The 25,355-nt window shown below is 42.3% G+C and overlaps 2 protein-coding genes across 3 annotated transcripts in view; one reads left to right on the top strand and one right to left on the bottom strand.

The window, feature by feature from the left end:
• Positions 1-25,355, bottom strand: part of mkxa (mohawk homeobox a) — a 1,121,182-nt gene that overhangs the window by 697,861 nt on the left and 397,966 nt on the right. The window lies entirely within an intron of this gene.
• ntng1a (netrin g1a) overlaps positions 11,321-25,355 on the top strand; it is a gene marked incomplete at its 5' end in the record, with an annotated part of 68,293 nt that continues 54,258 nt past the window's right edge. The window contains 2 exons of the mRNA XM_025054691.1: positions 11,321-11,398; positions 24,485-25,128. Coding sequence (XP_024910459.1) covers positions 11,321-11,398; positions 24,485-25,128 — 722 coding nt within the window. The remainder of the gene's footprint in view (positions 11,399-24,484; positions 25,129-25,355) is intronic.

Genomic DNA, 25,355 nt, shown 5'->3' on the forward strand with positions numbered 1-25,355 from the left:
TGAATCGACTAAAAAAAGAACAAATGAAAAAAAAAAAAAAAAAAAAAAAAGAAGAAGAAGAAGAAGAACGGTGACCCTGATGCACTGACTGGGTTTTTCCATTTATCTTCTGTCTAGTTCAATGTTTCACATTGACGGATTTAACTGACGCAGGTGAATCGGCGTCTCGTTCGGCTGAAGGTTACATAAGCTGCAGATATTTCCGAAGTCTGAAATCTAACTGAAACAGTTTCCCCCCTCTGTGACAGCGTTTAGGCCTGCTCAATCCTTCCTGCTTTGTTTAAAGAGAAATTCGATGCCCCCCGATGCCGTTCAAAAACACACATGAAAAGGCATTGATTGACAGCTTCCGAATCCTATCTATCCCGTCTGTTGTGACTGGCCTGTTCTGAGTAACGGTGGCTGGATGCGAACCTGAATGCTTCGTCCATGCTTCGACTCTAAGACTGTACGGTTTATAAAGTGCTTTCGGTTCGTTTTCCGAGCCTTGGAAAGCAGCTGCAAAAGGTGTAAAGTCGTCAGGGCCGGCACCTTTTTTTGGAGCGTCCAAAATAGAACTTGGGGAGATGAGAGGCCACGGATCGTTTTTAAAGCACGTACAGTAGTAGGCAGTGATACAGCACCGCGTCCTCCCATGAGTTCACACCAGGGGTGTCAAACATACGGCCCGTGGGTCAAAACTGGTCCACTTGGGGTTTCAATCCGGCCCGATTGATGAATTTTGAAAAATAAGAAATAAGAAACACAAACGGTTCATGTTAAGTATATGTTTAATGATATCTGCCTTGATTGTTTTTTAGCAACGCTAATGCTAGCATTCTGGCTAGATTACCAGCGTCATACTCTAGACCAAGGCTTCCCAAACGTTTCCATGCCAAGGCTTCCCAAAACAGCATTAGCTTCTGTCCGGGATTCCCGTTTGCAATCCACAATGCTAGAAAGTATGTGAAAAAACATTATCTTAGAATATATTTTCTTACGTTTAGTCTCTATTCAATAATTATTACATTTCTTTAGCGTCAGGAAATTATTAACAAACATGTTTTCGGCACTGTGTATTCCCCATTGTGGCCATTTTTCTGTACGGCTGTAAAACCCGCTAGTTATCTACACGCTAGCTTGAGGAGCAGAGCAGCTAGCTGGGTTACATCTGTCACACGAGGTGCCTTCAGGTACCATTGGAAACCTGAGAATCCGATGAATTTTTAGACCAATCCGATTTTTTTAAACTTCCCTCAGAATTTCCGAGGCTCCCATAGCGCCCCCTGGCGGCTTAGCCACTTTGAAAACCACCGAATAAACACACATTTTCCTCTCACGGTGAAACTCACACAACGCCCAGAGCTCTTCATATTTTTGGCACGGCTCGCAAATGGCTTCTCAGTTCATGGCCCTGCACATGAGGGAGATTTAGCTTGGTAAGCTAACGTCTCGTCCACAGAGGGTCTGGCTCCCTGCGCACGACAGAGGCCTAGCAAATGCGTTGGCTTAATTAAAGAAGAGGAATAACCAGTGAAGCTATTTACACCTAATTCTGACATAAATCTGCAGTTATCGCACTAGTGAGACCGTCCTCTGTCCAATTTAGGAAGCACCCAAGAGCTTTCTTCCTTAATAAGCAATCCTCCTGATTAGGCGGAGGCAAGAGTTACAGGCTCCTTTTTTTTTCTGTGGGAGAGAAAAGGACATAAGGGGCTGAATTCTTCCAGAGGAGCGGTGGTTAGCAAAGTGCCGTCATGGATATTGAAATAGGAGAGCAATAGGGAGAGCAATTGGTAAATTAGGTGTAGTCCTGCAGTGTCTGCAGGACTTTGGCCTAAGGGTGCCGGTATATAGACACTTGGCATTTCAACCTCTCCGTCTCTCAAGCCATTTGCTCGGGCAATACTGTCTGCATCAGTCCGTCGCGCCACTAATTAGCGACTTGTTTTATTTCCTTTGGCCCACAAACTAGCGTTAGCCATTGTGTTAGGGCCTCAGAACCTGGAAGAAGAGGACAGTCAGCGAACAACAAGGCAGCAAAATTCCACCGGGTGCCAGACACTCGTCAGGGAGACATGATGTGACAAGGTTGCAAACAGTGATCTGTTCATTACGTTGGCAAGGTCGGCGGGCTACTGAGAAGCTTGGCGTAGGAACACAGTCGGCATCCTGCCCGTCTGCCAATCAGAGGCTGTGAATGAAACGCTTGAGCGTGGGTGCGGCCGCCAGCGAAGACACGCGACGTTGCTATTTGGAAGAATTTAAGACGGCGGGGTTTTACTGCTGCTGTACAGCAGAGACAAACGCAACAGACTTTACGTTGACACCTACGTATTTTACGGAAGGACGATGCCTGCAAACATGCTGCAAAAAAATACAAAAAAAAAAAAAACTAGCCTTATGAACGCAGTGTTAGTGCTTGCTTTACTCTGCTTTACTGTTTGGCTAACAGCACAGATATAATAACCATTTAAAATAGAGGTGTCAAACATATGGCCCGCGGGATTTATGATTCTACTGGTCACGGAATCAAGTTGTGTATCTGGCCCGTCAACTAAGATTACTTTGTTAGCTTAGACTTTGATTTAAATGTACCTCCCATATTATATAATAATAATAATTTGAACTTTATTGATCCCATATTTGGGAAATGTTTGTGTTAGCAGCAGATATTCTGTTAGCATGCTGCTCCAAGCATGTGGTTCCAGTGGGAATCGAACCCAGGACTCTCTGCTCTCTGCTTCCGCGGCAGGCGTGCTAACTGCTAACCTGTAGAACCGATTGATGAGGTGAATCAAACGGGATGTTTTTAGATCCCAAATGTTTAAACGCGTCATTAAAGAAAAGTGGATGACGTTGTAGGTTTTTAAACTGCTAAAAAGCTTCGCTGAATTTTCCAAATTCATGCCGTCGCGCTCTCGGTCACGGACTTGTTTCGTTGCGTGTTTAAAGGCTTCAAAGTCTTACTTCCCCTTGTCACTGAACACTAAAATAGCCCCGTGTTTAGCAGACAACACAGGAACGATACGGACCCTCCCCTCCCCTCCGTCCCTGTCCCCCGCCCGTCTCTTCCTTTGTAGCCGCGGAATGTCTCGCATTACAAACTTTGTGGCTGCACCGCACCGTGGCAGTGCACTTTGGCTGTCAGTAAATCTGAGACTAATTTTCACGTTTGCTCTGCAGCAACTGAGCAATTTGTTTTAGTCCCAGATGAATAAAACACGTCCTGGTAATAACCCTAATTAGCTCCCCGGTGCTGCCTCTCGTCCCTCCCTCCCTCCCTCCCTCTAATTCTGCCCTCTGGTGTCTAATTGAGAATGGTAGCCTAACCCTAATTAGCTCCCCGGTGCTGCCTCTCGTCCCTCCCTCCCTCCCTCCCTCTAATTCTGCCCTCTGGTGTCTAATTGAGATTGGAAGCCACTGGGCCCTGCCACCAACTCTCCTCCGCCTGTCTGACTGATGGTGAGACCACTGTGGAGGGTGAAACAGTCCTTGGGTTTAGGCAATTTATATCTTTAATCAGGCGCCGTCAATGGAACATCCTGTTGTCCGGATACTTACTTTACCACCTTATCTGTGAGAGGGTTTTTTTTTTGAATTCGCAATGCTAGAGGGTTTGATCTTGATTATAAACTTTAACGATTTTGTTTCGTTTTATACATAAAATTCAAAATCGTAGCGATTAGCTAGTTTCAAAGTTTGACGCTAATCTCTACGACTTTGGCAGTTGGTCTGTTCTATACTAACTTTGGGTCTGATTTGGTATATATAACGAACGAAAAGCAAAACGTTGCGCAATCCAAATTTGTTGCGTACAAACCGGCTGGCGTTCTTCCTCTCCGTTCGCCAACTAGTTCCTGTGCGAACTTGTTGCCGAGTTTTAACGTCACAATGAAGACTTTCTCAATCCATTTATGGTCGATGCCTGTAAACCCAGGACCCCCCCTCTGTATGACGAAAACGTTTTTTTTCCCCCTTGTATAATGCCGGAACAGAGAGACATGCTAATATGCTATTCCATCCACAAATGCTAACCCGACCGAACAACTGGTGGCTGACGAGAGTAGCACTTTAATTCCAAGAACCGTACTGTAATTATAACAGAACGTTTGATGGAAATGCCTCTCTTTTGAGCAAGGGTACCCATCCCCCGGTTTGGGGATTGGTGCCGGGCTGTAGGTCAGTCGGTACTGGGCCGCAGTGGGACACAGTGAAAAAACAAAAATGTACTTCAGTTTTACTAATTTAGTACTTCATTCAAAAAAAGAATCCGGTCCCATCCCTTTAACGTTTTTCATCAACAAATAATCTGGCAACGATTGGCTCGGTATGACCAAAAGGTCGGGGACCGCCGCCGTGGAGCACGAACCCAAACCGCTCTGAGATCACTTCCTCCGCTCTTTTGAGTTCAGACTTTTCATTTCAGAACATTTAATTTACCTTAAGACAGGAGGAGAAAGAAGGGGAAAAAAACCCCAAAAACAACCGTTAAATCCGACGCAAAGTGATAGAAACTGATCGTCTCGTCTTATCGTTCTGCAGGCGAGAAGCCTGCCTCCGATGCCTTGGGTGAAATGGGTTGCAGCGTGAGCGTACATGTGACTTAGCGTAGGTGTGCGAGAGGAACTGCGTCTCACGGTGCATCCGGGTGCCATGTGGCAACCGGGCGAGCTCTGCCAAGAGATACGAAACGCCGGGGGCAACCCCGCTGACCGTGGCCGGCCCCACTGGGCTCCACCCCTGAATCGTCTTTGTTGGAAGTTGTTCAGGCTCCGTTCCTGAAGCGGCAGCTCTTACGGAGCTCCGTGTTGACTTCATATGCTGTGCACGCTCGGTGTGACGCCCCCGAAATAGATTATTAATGGCAACGTGCTCGGCAGCAGAAGAAAAAAAAGAGCAGACAGTGAGGTTGTTAAAAAGCATCATTCATGGATGACAGGTTCACGCGGTGATTAGGATTATTAGCATGGAGTAGATAAGCACTTCAAATTATTCTAACGACGACCACGTAGATTACGATGGCGAGCGGCTGCTGTTTCACGGAATGTGTTACTACAGATTGGTGCGCGGTGAAATGAAATGAAGCGCGCCTGGCTCCTGAAGTGGAACTGTTGGACCGTTGCGCTGACTGGATTCTTGCCTCGCGGAATACTCCTGCCAGTGAAATGTTGGCTGCCGTCCGCAACACAGGTTTGCAACAAGAGGGCAGTGCCTGCTGGGAAGTGTAGGTGGAGTCTGGCATATGGCTGGCAGTGCAAACAGGCCTTATCTTGTGGGACTCCAGATTACAGTTACTGTGGTAATTGTGCTATTTCACTGCGCTCTTTGCTCGTGGTTAGTGGCTGATAAATGTCATTTCCAGCTTCATTGGGACAATTTACGTCCATTTGGGTCAGGAGTCGGGGCGTTGGGTGAAATTTACCATCGCAGTCTCGGCTAAGTCTACTTCAGGGAGTCCTCGACTTACGTCTGGGTTCGGTTTCTAGCGGCGACGTAAGTCAATTTTTTTTTTTTTTACCATAACGGACTTGCATACGATTACATATTACGTACTGCAAGATGTTGCTCGAGAAACTATTGCTTCTACGTGGAGGTTAAAGACGATAAATTCTTTAATGTCGTCGTCTATTTTTAATGTTCGGTCGCCCGATGTTAGTCAGTGTTTCGACCTGTTCTGAGCATATCACTTTATTTCGTTTCTTCCCCATGAAGATTGCTTAACTTTTCTTCGGAGCAATCCCGTCAGAGGAGTCGGACTTGTAATGCCTGCGAGACATAACGAAGGGCAGACGTTGCCCAAATATCGCGTACTACTGGAAAATGTAAGCGCCATCATCCTTGTTGTAATACATTTTTGTACATCGGGGGTGCTGTGACGCAACGGCAACGTTGTAGCTCGAGGACATCGTAAACCAAAGAGATATTTGAAACAGGTTGCAAAGAGCGCTAACGAAAGCATCACGAAATTTTTTTCCTTTTTTCTTTTACGTCACACTCGGGTTCAACGTTCGCTTCCCCAACGGCTACAGACTCACCTTGATTTTTATGTGACTTCCCGTCTCACGTGAACCGAACGACACAATTCGGCAACATCTCCGCTGGACTTGTCAAAATCCTCAGTGTGTCTCCCTAACTTTTAATGTTAGCGCCTTTTGAACATTGTCCTTTCCGCAGATGAAAGGAGATGCGAGGTGATAATAATGTTAACATACTCTTGAGATCCTTTTATGTGTCTGCTCAGAGCGACGCTCGCCATTGACTGCTCTCTAGACAAGCTCGTGTCATCGTGTCGGGGGCCACGAATACTTTCAGACAATGGAGAGAGACAAATACTTCCAAATACCTTTTCTTTCTGAAAAAAAGGTTAGCGTCAGTCAAGGACAGGGAAGTAATGCATCAAATATTATATAAATGTTGTGAAAATTGTGTCGTTTGCAGCTCATGTGAATTTATGAAAGGCTGATCTGATGCATTTTAACAGATCACTTTTTAAAGTTGCAAAGTACAACTACTGGCTCACTCTCTGTGTAAACTCAGTTGTTGCTAGCTTAGCCTAGCTTGATTAGCTAGTGATTATCATACAGGCCCGTTAATACTATGTTGTTGTTGAGAAACACCGAAACCAAAACAAAGGTTATAATCATTTTAAAAATAGATATTTAATTTGACACATATATAATAAAAATAAAAATAAAAATAAAAATAAAAATAAAAATAACAATAAAAATAAAAATAATATAATTTTTATATTATAAAATAAAATTTTTATCTATTATTATGATACTATGAACTATATGTGACAGTGATTATTATATTTTTAATTATCCTCAAAATATTTATTTTTTTTATTTAATTGTAAAATTCTGTTGCGTTCGCGCTCGTTTTTTACGTATTTCATTTAAATTTTTGGTGTTTCTAAAACCCATTGCTGTCTCTTAACGCTGCCATGAGCTGACCTGATTTATTATTTTGTACTTATGTAAGAGCAGGTGCCAAATTTTTATATATATGTAAACTATACTTTTTTTTGCTATTTTTACAAGACACAACATTTGCCCCAGAGAGTGTTGATGGAAGTTTTAGGTTAAAGAGGTCAAGGCAGAAAATTAAAAATGAAGATTTTCTAATGTACTTGAACTTTTCTGCCTAACAAAAAAGGAAGGAAAAACATGGGCTTATTGTTATTTATATAGGTAATTAGGTTATGCTGCGTCTTCTGCTGCGCCGACCGACTGACTGACCGACCTCTTAAAACAACATCTCGGTTAATTGGATGCAAAGTAGATGCGAGATGCGCTAAGGCTACTGCCTCTTACTCATCGTAACGAACCAAGTTGTTCCCCGATCGCCGTACTCGCTCCCTGAAGCAATTACAGCAGATATGAAAATGGAGAAAATGGCTGCTAAACTGGTGTGTTTTCCTGTACGTATGCTTCGTTTATTTTACCTGTTGTTCAGGTCATGAATATTCAATACGCGAGCGTGCGCATGAAGGTTCCATATGAAGTACGTTACATCTTTGAGTGACAAGGACTGAACAACTCGTCTTCCAAACCTTGTCTTTTCTAAATTCCTCGTGGACCCCGTCTGGCTGCTTACAGCAAAACAATTGAAAATCCCACCTGATAATTCCTCTTGTCACGTTGACAGCTGTCATCACGTCGGCCGTAATCACAGTTTAGTTTTCTTTTCAAATTAGCGAGTGGTTATTCTCACGGTGCTCTCTGTTTTTTTTTTTTTTGCTCTCTCCTGAAAACGAAAAAAAAAAAAAAAAATCCCCCCCCTCGGGAAGAACAAGCCAAACATGGAAGGAGTTTTTGTTCACGTGGCGGAGAATTGACAACAAGGCAACTTGATTTGACTTTTCCTTCACTTTGCTGCCGCAATTATCGAGGTTCAGAGGGTTCGGTTGTGGATTTGTCTGGCAGCTGCTCACGGCGTTTAATTTCTGTTTGTTGTACAGTGTGCTTGACACAAGCTGCCCCGCATCTGAATTCATCGGCTTTAATATCCAGGAAGCTTTCGATCTCATTGTTAAACACGGCGTGAAGTGCAAAACTGTAACTCTCGCAGACAGTTTTATTTTTGTGTCGCTCCCGTCTCACTTTGATAAGACGATTTCTCTTCTTTTTTTTTGTCTCATCTCAGTTCTGTTATCGCCTAAAGTACAGGTTGTGATTGCAATGTTTTTAGCATTAAAAGGAAAAATGCATGTTCGGTTTGTGAAAAAAATACTATTCAATCAATTGGGGAAAAAAAACCCCAGCAGTAACCCTAAGACCAGGCAAGGGCAAACTAAGGCCCGGGGGCCGGATGCGGCCCGTTCAGGTTATTAATCCGGCCCAAAGGGGGCTGTGGTGTTGAGTAAAGTGGACAAGGGCCTGAGACAATAAATGGTGAGTCGTTGGCCCTATGGTGGATCCTATCATTACACTTCTGCCTTTTCCCTGCAATACCCCTGTTTTTCCAATAGATGGTGTAGAAAATGATAAAAGTATTTTAGCATCTCAGCCTTTATGCATGATTTTTATCTTAGTTAACATCCATCGAGCGAGTCAAAACGTTTGCCAACGCCTGCCTTAATCTAGCGTCAAAACGTTTGCCAACGCCTGCCTTAGACAGTAGGGATGGCTCGATCCAATACCCGCGATACTTATCGGTAAGATATTGGTCAAAATTTCAGGTTTGAACATTTGAGAAAAACAACTTAAGGTTACTTGAGCCGATACCTGAGCTCCAATGCTAAACATAACTTTGCGCAAAATGCCGTAAATGCCGACCCTATCGCTTTAGATTGATATCGGTATCACCGACTATCACGCAATCAGTCCACCTGTGCAAGTGCGTCCGTCGACGTCGGGCCGTTCAGAACTAGCAGCGTGAAGCTAAGTGGGATCTACATGCGCTGCGTAGCGTGCCACACCGTGTGGTCATGGAACGGTTAGTGGGCAGAAACCAAGCTTTATTGGAAGTGAGACGAATGTGAAGCAGACCGCAGCGCAGGAGCAGGACCGACCTGAATTATTGAGATTCAGCCTGGCTGCCGATCACTGCTCCCACCGACCCCCACCGCACCCCCAACCCCGGTGCAGAAATCACAGTGTGAAGAGACTGGAAGGTAGAAATAAACACAGCGATGTCTCTCACCCACTAGTCCGTCTTACTTTTCTCCAGCTGCAGCTCGGTCTCTTTAAAACAACACGAAAGGAAACGGCAGCACTTTTTTTGACAAGTGTGCCTTGTTAGGTCTGCATCAGAAATTCTTAAAAAAAATAATAATACCAACACGCTCCGTTTAACAGTACAAAGAAAAACAAAAGGGAAATTTGTCCTTTTTGGTAATGAGCAAAGTGTATTTGATGATTTTTTTTGTGCACTTCCTGCATTAGTTAGAAAAGCTGAAGCAGGGTTTGTGAATCTGACAAACACGATAAGATGGCAGAATAACAACACCTCCACCCACTCTGTAACAGTTCCCGCTGTAGGTGTTCTCTTCACATTTGTTCCAGTGCGGCTAACAAAAGCACTGGAACCCTCCCTTTTCTCAACCCTTTTATAACAGACTCTGCGCACGGAGGCGACCGCCCTGCTGCAGTATTTGTTCACTTACTGTAAGTGCAAAGCACGTTATCTGTTTACAATAGACCTCAAGGCCCTCATGTGTCTGTGGCCAATACAACACAGGTGAGCCTCGGCTTATTCTTCACCCGGAGAAAGTTCATCTTTTCTTACCGAGTTCTCTTTTTTTTTTACGTTCCTGAACACAGCAACAATGTACGGATTCTTAACTTCAAAACAAAAACAAAAAATTTGAAAGAAAAGTCTTAAGTAGATGGTTCAAAAAAAAAAATTGAAAGAAAAGTCTTAAGTAGATGGTTAAAGAAGATTTTTTTTTTTAATAAACAATTATCTTTGGTTTCAATTTTAGCTTAAGATAACAAACGGTGGCCATGGTAATCATTACATCTCAGGATAACACAAATTTATTGCGCTGCATTTAGATTCAGATTGGACAAAGAAAATATATTTAAGGGAAAAAAAAAATCATCTGTCTGGTGCTGGAAAGGTCACCAGATTTTTTTTTTTTTTTTTTGTAGTAATTTATTTCAATTTTCTTTTTGGACAGAAAATGTCTTATTTTTTAATAATGATCAGAATTAGAATCAGGAAATACTTTATTGTTTCCCCCCAGGTACAGCTGCTTCTGCGACAGCATTGATATAGAAATTAAGGATTTAGAAACCCCCCCGGGTACAGCTGCTTTTGCTATTGATATAGAAATTAAGGATTTAGAAAAATATATGAATATATGTGTATTTATTTATATATATTTCACATGTTCACGTTTATATATGTGTATAAATATGTATATTTCATAATTCTTGTATTATTTAATACAATATATATGTATTATTGTTTCTAGAAATATAGATAATTGTTTATATTCTTTTTTTTTTTTTTTTTTTTTAAAGTGACACCATAAAGCTAAAACTCTGCATAGCTTTACTTGATTGATCGTTAACACGAATGCCTTGGAAATCTCTTCTCCTGTCTCTCAAGGTGATGGGATTTTGCACTTAATAAACATATAGCTACTATCCGGAAAGAGTTGTGGGATTATAAGTTACATAATAATATATTCGCGGTTGAGGTTTTAGCCTTACTTTTCATTCATCTTCGACCGTTTAATCCTCGACAGCGTCTGGAGCCAATCACTGATGTGACGTAAACAGAACGTTTGTCCTCTTAAAGTGTAACAAAAAAGGACTGACAGTGGTGTGTCAGTGTTACGGAACACTGGCTTAAAAAGGGAAGGCTGTGGCCCCGTGGAGGGCCTCTAGGGGGGCGCTAGAGAGACTTAGAAATGCCGTATCTGCCATAAACGTTGGATTCTCACGTTTCTGATAGCACCTGAACTCACCTCGGCATGGTCACGCCCAGTGTTGCCAAGTGTACAATAATTATTGTATTTGTACGATAATTTGGTCCTGTGTACGATGTGCGACCAATAACCTCAAAAAAAGGGCCAAATATACGATAATTTGTAATGGTCAAATTAATTAAATTTAGTGAATGTGTGGTTGTAATTAGCATTCCGCAACTGTTTGCCGGAGATTTTTTTTTTTAAACCCTGAATGGCTGAATTGTCTGCTGCGTCACTAGACCCTCTAGTATTCGATTGACGGAAGTTCAAAAATGACATAATACCTGTGGAGAACATCGGAAAAGGAAAAGTGTTAGCCATGAAGCTAACACACATTCGCTATTAACTCGACACTGTAAACGTCGACAACTTTTTTTTCCAACGTTTTCAACTTTTGAACGAGAACCGTGATAACCTGGCTATGACGTTATTCCCAGCTCCGACTTCCGGAAATGGAACCAAGTTCACCGCGTTGGAAATGTTTGTTTTCCGGTAATGTACAGTAGAGTGACTATAGCACATTAATACATTTATTATTTTGGTGGTGACTGGGGTACGATAATTTCCCTTTACCAATTGGCAACACTGACTGCTTTTATATGTCAATCAAATAATCAATTGTACAAACATGCATTAGTCTGTATTGGAGTGGTTACATCTATACCAGCCGTCCCCAACCTTTTTAGTTCCAAGGACTGGTCAGCCAGTACCACATGTTACTGCAGACCGGTACCAAGCTGCTGAGGATTGAAGGATCATTACATTTTCAAAATAAACATCTTTTATCCTCTATTCTGTTTGTATCAGAATCTGAATGACATTATTTTAAAAAATATTGCCAGATTATTGTTACATTAAAAAAAAAGAATGAATAGATTTAACAGGATTTTATTTAAATTAAGTAAATTAGTAAAAATTAGGTACATTTTTTTTCACTGTGTCCTACTTATGGACTGGTACCAAATGACCTATGGACTGGTCCTGGTCCGTGGACCAAGGGTTGGGGACCCCTGATCTGTACAATCTTCCCCTTTAAGGGGAAGTGTATTGCTAACGGTGAAAATGAGTTTGACACCCCTGTTGTAGACTATCTGTCATGCCGCTGTTGTGATTATCAAGCTAGCGTGTAGCAAGCTAGCGCAAAATGGACAGGTGTTTGACAGCGCTGAAAACAAGTTGATGTTTCTGTTCATATTTTATGGCACTGTCTGTGACTAGAAGCTAATGCTGTTTGGGGGCAGGGGTTCTTAGCATGTCAAAAGTTTTTTGGAATAGAGCACCAACTCTTACAGAAGATCTGTCGACATAGAGCTCTTTGATTTGATGATGGGATCGACATAACATCCCTGTGACAGGTCGTATCTTTGTTTGTACAACGGTGCTTTGTGTAGTGCTAAAACATCATCACCTCTAAAATTTGACTCCACAGTGATCTATGACACACACACACACACGCCAGATATATATTTTCAAGTCCAGAGAGTGGACTGACAATGGCACAGGGATCAGATCTATAAGTAGGGCTGAATTACAGCTCCATAATACTGTTGAGTCAGAGAAAAGGGGGAAGTCTGATCCTCCACTGTGGAATGCATTAGCTGCTGTTTTTTTTTCCCTTCACCAACGCTTTAGTGATGCCTTATTTACGCTAAAATCAAATGCCAGTTTGAGTGGTATTGACATTGTTGATCCCCGTTGCATCATAAAAGGCTGCTGTTATTTGCCCGGCTCTCTCCGCTACATCTGCTAATGTGTCTTTTATGTGTTTCACTGAAACACGCAATAGGTCTGTTTAACCACACTGTGAACGCCGTTCACTTTTCCCATCGCCCTCGTCACCTGGCACGGGATTAATATTTCAAAACCTCCTCGTTCGTTCTGAAAACTAGGTCATCAGAACCGGGTGCACGCCGGAGCAGGTTCTGGTTGTGAATAAAATGACATATGAAGGCTGAAGTTAGACAGGAGGTGGTGAGGAAGAGCGCTCACTATTCCTTGGAAAGACAAGGCGATTGTTCTCTGTGATTTTGATTTTTTTTTTTTTGTGGATAGAGACGTTTATAAGTTCCGCTGTCTGTCGTGTCGGAAAAGTTTACCTTGGGCTGTGAAACGAAGAGACAGGCAGGGCAACGACGAGGAGAAGTACAGGGAATAAATAGACTTGTTGATGGAGCTGTAAACTCATACTATTTGTAGTGCCGGTGCTATGACTGACTGTTAGTATTGACGTCAGGCACAGGTGTTGATTCTCTGTTAAAGGTGGCAGGTCAGAAGGAAGAAGTGAAGGAGAACTCCAAGGAAAAAAAAATCCATGATCCTAAAATCCAGGGGTCTTTGCTCACCAAGGTCAAAGTCTGTCTCAGACCTCTAAATTTCAAAAACTTTCTTAAAAAAAAAAAAAAAAAAATTTGTTTTTACAGCTTAGCCATCCTGGTTTAAGTCGTTGTATTTGTTGTCTCACAGCATTTTTTTTTTCCCAATACAATGAATTTATTGTTGTCTGGGGGGGGGGAATCAGTGTTTTGAAGCTTTTGAGGGAAATACGTTGTTTTTATAATTGTATAAAAGAAATGTATATGTAATGTCAGTGATGTAAATAATCTCAGAAAATGTGACGTCTGTTTGTCTTTGTAATGGCTTTGTGCATCATTAGAAATCTGCTAATGAAACCTATACGGAATAAGCAGAATGGCTGATACTATTGCTACTACTACAACTACTACCGCTACTAATACCGTATTACTAATGCTAATTCAATAAGAATATTATAAGTCCAGTGATAATAATAAGTACTATTGTTATTACGGTAATTACGCTATTAGCATTGTTAGCAACTATTTAAAAGCATTACAATTTGTTGGGTTTTTTTTTTTTTTCAATTTTTTCATTTTATTTTTGCCACCTTTTCCGAGCTCTCCTCCTTAACTGTTAAGACAGTTAAACACGTTACAATCCTCAACTCGTGGGTCTCCGCAACACACTCTCAGACAGACACACTCGCAGCCATGTGTGGTCTCATTAGGTCGGATCTTTGGGTTTAATTAATCACTAACGGAGTGCTTAATTCATCTGTAATTTTTGCAGAGTGCAGTTGATTATTTCAGTATTTCCCTCTTGCCCTGTTGAAGTTTTTTGATTTCCTTGTCTTTCTTAATCCCCCGTTCGCCATCTCTTTTGCTCCCTCTCCCTCTCTCTCCCTCTCTCTCTCCCTCCCACACACACACACATTCGTTTCTGAAATAACCCCTCTCTTCCCTCTCATCTGGTATAATGGCAGCTCATCAGGAGCTCACAGACAATCAGCCGATGGAGGACCCTTGACTCCCTTCTGAGGGTTGTGATTACAACAGTGGCAGATGCTCTAAGTTATTGTCCCCGGTATCAAGTGGATCTGCTTCATGTACCATTATGGCCGGCTAGCACTGCTACATGTTGTTTTCCTTCTAGACAGAAACTGTAGGAGTCCATAGCGTCTTCATCAATCATTTTCCTATATCGTACAATTAGTGGCGGTTGATGTCTGTTGCCTACCGTGTGTGCCTGTCTGCAGCTTTTTCTTATGGGTTCCACTGGTCCAGATTTACTCCTGTTAGAGGTCAAGCTTGTTATTTAAGGTCATATGTTGCTGCGAGCACTGGAGTTAAAATGTACGAGTTGATGATTTTTACCATAGATTTGCAGACAAGTTTTTTAAATGCTCATCGTCATCATCATCGTTTCTGAAATACTGAAACTTTATGGAAGACAAACACTCATAAAAAAAATGCTTTTTCTTCGGTCCTTTTGAAAAGGTCCACGATCCATTTTATTGCCATAGAGAGGAAAATAATCTAGAGCCTCTATCTAATAAAAACTCTCAGAAATTTTTATTTGCTTGAATGGCATCTCCTGTGTACCAGTCAAGCAAGTAAATGTTTTGGGTTTTTTTTTTTAAGATACGAGCGTCTCAACATACGGGTGTTCCGAGATACGAGCAAGCCTTCGTGCAAATGTTTGCTTCCAGATACGAGTAAAGATTTGAGATACGACGACGCTTACTGACCGCCGGCGCTAGGTCGACTTCCGTAAGCATCTAGAACGTAGCGTTATCTACGTGATTTTCTCTCTATTTTTGTGTCTGTCTCTATAGCCATTAAAAACAAACGTGTTTTTTCCATTGTTATTAGCACTAATTTTTTAAGAGGGCCGGAACAGATACATTTTCTTTCTGTTATTTCTTACGGTGGGAAAAAAAAATGATTCAAGATACGAGCACCTCGAGTTACGAGCTCGCTCCCCGGCAACGGATTATGCCCGTATCTCGAGGTTCCACTGTATTCGAATCTGGGTGTTACCACCACAGCTCCACTCTCCACCCTGTAGTTTTTTCCTCCTCGTACTTCAATAACTTTAGGGGTCGTCTGTAATTCCTCATGTGACTCTGACATTGTTATAAAATAACTTTATTTTCTCCCCCGAGAAAAAATCTCACAGTTACAGCTGATTTATGGTGATCAACTGTTCGCAAACGTCGGCGCGATTTACAGATGAGCTCTTTTATCTTAGGAGAAGAGTGACTCGTCGAAAAAATGAATTTGCTTTTTGTGTATCATTTGTTAATGACGTGGCCTCAAAGATCGCAATTATTCCCTTAAATGCATATTTGTGTGCTTACTCATTTGATAAATTATAAATCTTTTTTTTTTTTTCTATATCTGCAAATCAATTAATTTTTAATTTTTTAGTACTTTATATTCAGTTAACGCGCCACATTAATCCTTATTCAAACGCACAGTTACCCTGCAATGCGCCTGACTCACACAGGAGGAGCCGACGATCGTAGTTCGCGGCCCGGATTCGGATTAGCGTTGACTAGCTTTTGAAGACGCGCCTGCGTTTCCGTAAAAACAGTTGAGTTTTATTCACTGTGTGTTGTTTAAATTGAATCCTCTCTGTGTGAATGGCCGTTAGGATACGTGTGTGTGTGTATATATATGTGTGTGTGCACATGCTCACTCTGTATGTATGAGCGTAAGAGTGCCGTGAACTCAGAGAGAGGGGGGGGCAAAAAGTGTCTTTTTCCCAGGAGTGGTCTGCCAATCATTTTCTCAGATTTAGCGAAAGGGGGAAAAAAAAAAAATCTAGAAGGGGAGGGGAGGAGACAATAGAGGAGAAGAAGAAGAAGAAGAAAGAAGGAAAAAGAAAAGAAGAAAGTCTCCCTGTAGAATCACTAAACAGACCTTCAGTGATCCGGTAGAAAGGCCTGGAGCTGAATCCCAAGTATGCTGTGCACAGTTAAATATCCACCCTGGGAATTCTGAGCTTTACCACGTTATTGATTTTAATCATCTCTTAAAAGCCCAGACTTTTAAGAAATAAATAAAATAAAACGCGCCCTTAAGAGTAAAAAGCAAATGGGAATGTTTTAATCCTGGAGAAGACGGCGTTTCTTTGTATCCTTTCTCGTGTCTTTTCCACCAAACACGGACGCATGCTTTGGATCGGAAACCTAGCCGCTGCTAACCGAGTCGGTGAAGCACCCGTTAATATTTCTCCGTGTACGTACTCACTTTTGTACTTCAGAGCTGCTAATTAGACATGAAGCCCGACGACACGATCCGGATTGAAAGGCTTCATTAGAAGTGAAATGTGATGGACGGCGTGTTGATCTGGTTACACTTCAGACGCAGCGGACCAGATGAGATGTGATTTTTTTTTTTTCCCCTCTGATTGTGTTTGCTTTCATCACTTCATTGTGTAATGCGATTATATTACAGGTGAATGGCGTTGTTTCCGACGAATGAAAGTTGGGCCTCGTATGAATGGTTGTCACCGTGATACGTTCATTAGGATTTTCAAGTAGCTTATTGTGAATCTAGTAGTAGACTGCACGCGTATGTGATTGGCACAGAGGCCAGTGGTTTAAGAAGTTAACCTGTTAATGCCTGCCTGGTCGTAATGCAGCAGTCAATCCTAGGTCATAAGTCAACGTTTTTGTCGTCTGGTCTGTGAATTGTCGAATGCCTGTTGGGATTTAGAGCTGTCCGTGGTGCTGGAATTCATTCACATAATGCAATTTATATATATATGTATATGTATGTATGTATATATATGTATATATGTGTATATGTGTATATATGTATATGTATATATGTGTGTATGTATGTGTATATATGTGTATATATGTATATATGTGTGTATGTATGTATATATGTGTATATATGTATATATGTATATCTCCATCCATCCATTTGTTTATTCAATCATTGCAAGTAATGTAAATACATTTAAAAAATATTATCTCGTTTATTAGTGTTGACCACTGATTGGGTGTCCGACTTGTAAACGCTTGTAAAAGATTACAAACTGTTTTAACATAAAAGTGGCAGCTGCGAAATGAGTACGTACGAGAAAGCGGAAGCCACAGATTATATCAGCTTCTGCGCAGGCGGCGCTAGCGCTAGCTATGAGCGTGAATGTAAAGAGAGGCCTGATTATATCAGATTCTGCGCAGGCGGCGCTGGCGCTAGCTATGAGCGTGAATGTAAAGAGAGGCGCTTATGCGTTTTTTTTTCATTTGTAATTCAGCCTCATTGTTGCAGAAGATTAAGGTTTGTGTCCGTGGGGGACAAGCGGGGGTCAGGTCCCCGTGTTGGAGTTGCCTCTCAGCTCGGTCAAGGTGACACTGATACATTTCTCTCCGGAGGGCTGCTATACAGGATACGTGCTGTTATTACACCATTAAAAATAACACTTGATGAGACGAGAAGGGGGGGGGGACGTGGTATGGACACATGTGCCACGTTGCCTTAGTGTCACTTCCTCAGGGACGTCTCAACTAAAGGATCAGGAGGGGTTGCCATAGCCACGGGGTTGTCTTAATGTGCAACCATAAATGCCAAAGTTTTTTTTTTTTTTTTATGTCAACCGACGGGACACTTTGATTGAGAGATGTTGTGCCACGCTAGCCTGTAAATCGATGTACGCCTTTGGGTATTGGTTCGTTGGGTTGACGTGACATGGACAGCCGCTTCAACCTTACGGAGAAAAGCTCATTAAATTTCGTCGTGGTTTCTGATAAAGACCTCTACGTTAGGAGTGCGTTGCTTAGTTTTTCTTCCACGTTGTAAAAGCACGCGCCGTCGGCATTCGGTTAATTGGAGATTTGACCATAGGTTTAACCTTGTTTCCTGGTGTCGACTGCGATTAGCTTCCTTTGTTAGCTAGCCTTGTTAGCTCACTTTTTGCCCTTCTTTATGACTCCCAAGTTTAAGCTAGTCTCTTCTGATGGTTTTATGTCATAGATCATGATGTCATGATGCAATATAGGTAGCTATGAAATGTATGTGTTGTTATAGAAATATTGTGATATTTAAACCACCGGGAGAAACCTCAAAGCAAAAATATATTTTTTTTATTATTATTTCTTAATGATAGCTAATATTTAAAGGAGAAACTTAAAGCAAAAACATAACTTTTTTTTTTTTTTTAGTTATTTCTTAATGATAGCTAATATTTAAATGTGACATTCATCGGTCGATTAATTTTGTCTTCTTTTCATTATTCTATTTCATTGTCTATTCTGAAATAAATAGTAATTCCATTTGGAGGAAACGATTAATAGGCGATTAGCTAGCGTTAGCAACCCGTTTTCTAAGGCAACTTTTTACTGGTCGATTTATTAATCCTCAGGGCTTTTTAATTTTTGGATCATGTAAAAAATGTCTCCCTTCTCCAAAACTACCCACATACACCGATAGAAGTGCAAGGAGACTGTATGATAATTGTTTCATTGTTGCATAGCTTACTTTGCTATTACACGGCACTGTTACATTCATCTTTATGCGCCAGTATTTATTGGATGATTACAGTCGTGGACAACTTTTAACTGTAACTCCTGACACGTGCCGTCGTTCACCTCTCGCGAATACACCATCTCCTAAGCAGCGGATATTGTCCTTTCCTCCACGCCGTATCGCAGTAGCACCCGGTGGGGCTCGACCACATAAAAGATAATGGAATATAAAATTGTTTTTATATCCTGTGAATGAGCCGAGGCTCGGCGCTGATGGCCTTTCTCACTGTTGTTTAAGGGCTCATGAAGCTCCCAAATTGTCACCGCCGATCACGGCCAGCACAAACGGGGCGACATTTACACGTTGTCTTGCCTCATAACCTCCATTCAGTGGAGTGGACCGCCCGCGCTGCGGTTCTTGAAGAGTTCGGCTCACCGCCTTGACGCTGCTCTGGGATTTCCCTCATGGTGCTTCCTAAACGGCATAATTCATGTGTTGGACTTGAATTCATGGTCCAGCTGAAGTTGATGGGGGGTGGTGGTGTGTGTGTGTGTGTTTCTGCGTGTGGCAATGATAAGTCGAGGCTTCCTCCTTTCTTTCCACTGTATCTTTTAATGCAGTGTTTCCCAAACTTTTTTTTTTTTTAATCTGGGGACCCATATTTTAAAAGTCAAACTTTGGTGACCCAAGTCAATAGACATTATTCGTAAATCACAAAATAAAAATGTACTTGACCGTTATTGAACATTAATGAGGATATTTTTATTGTTGACCAAGTGATATCTGAACAATTCGTATTAGTAAGTTTTAATGGTGTCGTTTTTAAACTGGCAGCTTTTGATTTTGAGGTTGGATGGAGACAGCTCTTGCGACCCACCTGAGGGTCCCGACCCAGTCTTTGGGAAACAATGTTCTAATTATCTTCCGGTCAGCGGTCACATGACATGACAATGGATCAGTTCAATTTTACGTTACTTTATTCGTCTGTATCGCTACTTTATCTCGAGTGCTCGTGTAAGTAATGATATATCGATACCACAGAATAGCTACTCCCGTCGTACACAGATCGGACGACTGTGACTTGGGGACGTGTGTGTGTTTAGCTCCCATGACCCATGAGCCCCGCAGTTTGACCTCCGTCTAACCCCGAACCATAAGAAAATGCGATCGTAATCCTTGCGCAGGGATTCGGACCGGGTGTCTATTACCATTGTAATCTGTCACAGTGGCATCCAGTATTCCTTCCACGTCTGGGTTGAACTGTCTGCTCCACCCATGATGTGAGAGATGAGGGCAACCACCAAACAGGGTGGGGGGAAAAGGAGAGAAAGACAGAGGAGGTTAAAAAAAAGAGAGAGAGAGAGAAAAGGAAGAAGAGGTGGAGACAGAAGAGCAACAGAGAGCGAGAGAGAGAAAAAAAATAAAAATCTGGGGTGTTGAAATGCTTCAGTCATGCTGCTGGCTGGAGGTGAAGAAATCTATTTAAGAACAGGTTGTATTAATGCAGCAGGGAGAGCTTAAGCCCCCCCACCTCTTTGTCACACTCACACATACATAAACACCGAGTTTAGTCTAAAGCAGCATTAGCATCTGGTTGCTGCCCCCCCGCCTTTGCAGATAATGCTAAAGAAACATTAACTCTTAGAATGTATTTTTCTTACTCTTATGCACCATTCAATAAATGTTACATTTGTTTTGCATAAGAACATTCTTAACAAACGTGTTTTCAGCACTGTCAAAAACCTGTCTTGTTTTGCGCTAGCTAGCTCCACGCTAGCGTAGGGAACAGGTACCATTGGAAATTGAGAATCCAACGATGACGGCAGTTTAGGTGTTGAACGGTTCGGTACAAATGGCTATAAAAAAAATAACAATTGGTTTGCATTTTTTTTTTTTCTCATTCCAGTTTTCCGAGGTCCATCTTGCGCCCCCTGGTGGCCCCCACTGACAAACCACTGGGCTAAAGAACTAAAAACGAGACAAACGTTTTTTCTTTTCTTTTTTTTTGTTTTTTTTTGCCACAAGCAGTAGCTGCTTATTTAATCATGTTATGTTGCGTATTTGTTACTCCTTTGTAGTTCCGGCCTATTGCTAAGCTCCTTATGTGTGTCCACTTCTTCATTCAAGATAAAACGAGTTTTCACAAGTTTTAAACAAAGATCTAAAAATAAGAAGCAGGACAGAAAATGGCAGAACAAAGACGTTACCACTATCTGGGTTACAAGTACACAAACACATCTGTCAAACTGAATGATCACTTTGATTGGTTGATGCCAAGGATGGTTGGTTGTCGTTTGTAGTTTATACATCCCCAGGTCTCATTCTCCATTGGTCAAGGTTGACAGCTGTAAGGTCTGATCTCAAGTCTCAGCGTTACTCTGTGTGGAGAGCTATTGAGATCTTTTCATTTTTTTTTATTTTTTTTTATTTGTTGTCGTGCGTTATGCCTGAAGAGCTAGAAAAGTAAAATGTAAACTATTGGTTTGAGCTAATCGGCAAGAAAAGCAATGTAAACTATTGGTTTGAGCTAATCGTGCGTTTAACTCGCGTTTTCGCGCGTCAAAGCGAAGGAACACTTCTCCGTGACCCAGAGACTACAAATAGCGCCGGACTGCCGGAGCGCAGCTGCGTGGAATTAGACAAATTCATTGTCCTCTAAGTTGCTGCACTGTTGATTTTTACTCCTCTCGCTGGCAGGTAAAATTAGTCGGAACAGTTTAACAATAATGGGGACAACGCGGAAAGGAATTTAGAGCAGCTTCACTGATGATTTGTGTGAAATCTGCCTGCATGCACATGGGACGCTGGTACGCACCAGTCCCCTAGCTGTGACTCTGCAGTACTGCGTCTCCGTAGTAATAGGGTCAAGCCGGTGTGGTTTAAGCCATCGGCGGCCCATTACTACCTGTTACCTATCAACGCCTCACTCTGATTCACATGACAGAGATGTTATGATCACTGCGCAGGGCTCCTGTTATTCATATTGAGTGTGTCAGCTCTCAACCGCGGACGACGATAAAACACACACAAAAAAAAAAAAATCTCAGTTTTATGAAGCTGTACGGTCAGCAAATCATCAGCTTTCTTCTTTTTTTTTTTTTTTTTTGGAGGCAGAACGGCGAGTATATTGATCTTCATAAAGGCCGTATTTTGTCATTAGGAGAAACAGTAATGAAAGCTTTTTAACCTGTGTGTTCAGGGCAGTGCGGGACAAGCGGCCGAGGTTGCCAGGTGCTACACGCAGCAGATTTTCAGCAGCTTGGCCACGGGATCGATACTGATATATCTTTGTCTGATTACAGGGATGGGGCCTGTGATGGCTGGAGGTTTATGTATGAGCACGGGAGACCCAGGGATCGATGATTATTTTATCTGCCTGATGAAATAAGCATCGACATGCGATGCTTTTTTTTTTTTTTTTTAAAAAATGCAAGGGTTTTTTTTTTTTTTTTTGTTTTTTTTGGACACTAAAATGCTTTCGCAAGAAGTATCAGATTTCTTTCTTACAATACTTACTTAAATGCAGTTGTATTTGTATGAACACTTTCGTAGCCCAACTGGAATCATTCAAAAAAAGCCATGTATGTTGGGAATCACATACTGTACATAAGTACCTGTCATTCAGCTACCATAACATTACCAATAGTTTATATTTAGCACAATTTCGCCATACCTCGAGTAGTTACTCATGGCCTACAAGCTGTGTACTTTGTACTGTGTACTTCGGTTGCCAAGCAACGACACTTCGTTGCCATCTAAATAATCATAATCTAGGACATAAAAACATCAGAAAAGTCTGGCTTACGCTTTCAAGCCATAATGATTGGCAAAAAGTTTCCCAAAAACTTGCGCAGTGACAGTAAAGAAAGTCTAAATCTAAATAATCACAATCTAGGACATAAAAACATCAGAAAACAACACAAACGAAAGAGGGGGAGATGTATTGCATGCAACCGGCGGATGTAAACAAAGTTGTCTTCCACATATAACACCTTAAAAGACGTTTCTTTATTTTATGAGAGACGGCGAAATAACCACTGAATGCCGTAGGACGATCACGTCGCAAATCAAGGACCCCCGTGCTTAACACCTTAAAAGACTTGTCTTTATTTTATGAGAGACGGCGACATAACCACTGAATGCCGTAGGACAATCACGTCGCAAATCAAGGACCCCCGTGTAGTCACTTCTGTGTAAAAATGTGAATTGTTGTACTCTACGGCGCGATGTAGACACCTGTAGCCTGCAGGAAAAAAAAAAAAACAACATCAATTTCAAAAAATTACAGGCTAAAAGCCCTTAATCCAGTTGTACAGCCACACGGTCGGCCATTGTGCGTGTTAAGTGGGTTTCAGAGACTAACCAACTGTCGCATATGAGATATTACACATCTGTCGGTGAATACACGCCGCACCAGATGCCGCAGTTAATGGCACACCTAACCTCCTGCCATGAGACGGTGGCGGCTAACCCAAGTGGAAATTTCCACTGCCTCCTACCTGCTAGCCGCCGCTGCTGCCCAGTGCTGGGAGATGCCTGTAGGGGACGGTCCAGACAGGATATTAATGGGGGCCCTCCAACAGTCAAAAGGGCCTGACAGAGCCCTGTTCCACTGTCACCTTGCCTTAAAGGACATGGAAAAACTTGCAAAGCGCATGAGCCAAATAGACCTGTCTCTCTCCTCGAACGCACTCCTTCCCTGCCTCGCCGCTTCATTAGGCTGTCTTTCATCGGGGGGGGGGGGGGGGGGGCTCTTCTCTTCCCCCTGTTTCCTGGCCATCGCTTCCTCACACACACACACACACACACGTGCACACACTCACACGGTGACATCTCCCACCTAATCAAGTAATCGGGTAGTGGATTATCTTGTCCTGATAAATTGGAGGTTGGATCACTTGAAAGGTCGTCTTGAAGGAGTGCCTCCTCCCCGTGACAGCTAGATCAAGCCCGCGGGGAGCGAGCAGAGAACATTGCCTGGTAATGATTTGTGGTAAATCAGAGAGATGTTTTGGAAAGACTGCGCCCGTATTGGGGGAAAAAAAAAAAAAAAAAAAAAAAAACAAGTCAAATTTTTAAGGGAGGAGCAGCGACGGAGGGATCAAGCAGTGTGATAGCTCTCCTATATTTCTGTATTTGTACAAAGTGTACAAATAGTTTCCAAAAACAACATTTCAAAGTTGGATAAGATGCTTGAAGCAATAAGAATCCTTGATGTTGAAAACGCACCTTGCGACAAACGCGTCTCGATTGCACCACGGCGGGCGAGGGTGACGCAATCGCTGACTGAAGTGTTGTGTTTACGTTCCCAGAGATTTGTCTGATTATACAGTTTTCTCAAGTTCTGGAAGAAGACTTTGGTTTCTCCCTATTTTGTTGCATCAACTCACACACACACAAACTGATTTTTGTTTTGTTAGCACCTTAGCTAAACATACTGCAATCACTAGCCCCTGACCCTTACAATAAGAAATATATAACGCTGTTTTTTAAAACTAATAACAAATAGATCTGAATTAAATCTTAAACCTGGGGAACTGCAAAATGTCCCTCACAAGGACAAAGTGTCCACACAACTAAAAATTGAAAGAAAAAAAATAAGAAAGCTTTACTCCTTCTCTGGATTGAAATGTATATTTTTGTATATTTCTCATTATATTGTTGCACCCTACTGGGCTATATTGGTTGCTATTCCGGCTTAAACTGTCAAAATATCAACTGCTGTTAGCAAACAATTTTTTTTTTTTTTTAATTCTTCCGTCTGTTTATTCTCTTTTTCTCTCTCTCTCTCTCTGTGTTGTAGGAAAACCCTTATATGTGTAATAACGAATGTGATGCCAGCACAGAGGAGCTGGCCCACCCTCCAGAGCTCATGTTTGACACTGAGGGTCGAAACCCTACCACCTTCTGGCAGTCCACGTCTTGGAAAAAGTACCCGAAGGCTCTTCTGGTCAATATCACGCTATCGTGGAACAAGACCATCGAGCTCACAGATGATATCGTCATCACCTTCGAGTCAGGCCGACCCGAAATAATGGTTCTGGAAAAGTCGCTGGATTACGGGCGTACCTGGCAACCCTACCAGTTTTATGCTACTGACTGTCTGGACGCCTTCACCATGGAGCCCAAGACGGTGCAGGACCTGACGCAGCACACCCTGCTGGACATCATCTGCACCGAGGACTACTCGCGGGGTTACGTGTGGAAGAACGACAAAACCGTACGATTTGAGATCAAGGACCGCTTTGCGCTGTTCGCTGGGCCTCGGCTGCACAACATGGCCTCTCTTTACGGCCAACTGGACACCACCAAGAACCTAAGGGACTTTTTCACCATCACGGACCTGCGAATCCGCCTTCTGCGACCTGCCACGGGAGCTACCATGGTCGACGAGACCAACTTGTCCAGATACTTCTACGCCATCTCTGACATCAAAGTGCAGGGCAGGTAAGAAATTCAGCCCCTTACTTGCGCACCATGTAATGAACTGGATGATGGATTTTTAACTGCTTTATGGGAGGGTTAACTGCCCATGGGCTTCGGGGTGTCCCAGGTGTGCTTGTCAATTGGTTTTAGTAATTTGATTAATGGAAAATTTACGAGGGGGGAATTTGCACCAATCAAGCAAAGTGGAGTCATTACGCACCCAACAAGAAATTTCAGGCCTTGGGTGG

The sequence above is a fragment of the Cynoglossus semilaevis genome, chromosome 3, assembly GCF_000523025.1.
Source record: "Cynoglossus semilaevis isolate Cse_v1.0 chromosome 3, Cse_v1.0, whole genome shotgun sequence".
Taxonomy (NCBI): domain Eukaryota; kingdom Metazoa; phylum Chordata; class Actinopteri; order Pleuronectiformes; family Cynoglossidae; genus Cynoglossus; species Cynoglossus semilaevis.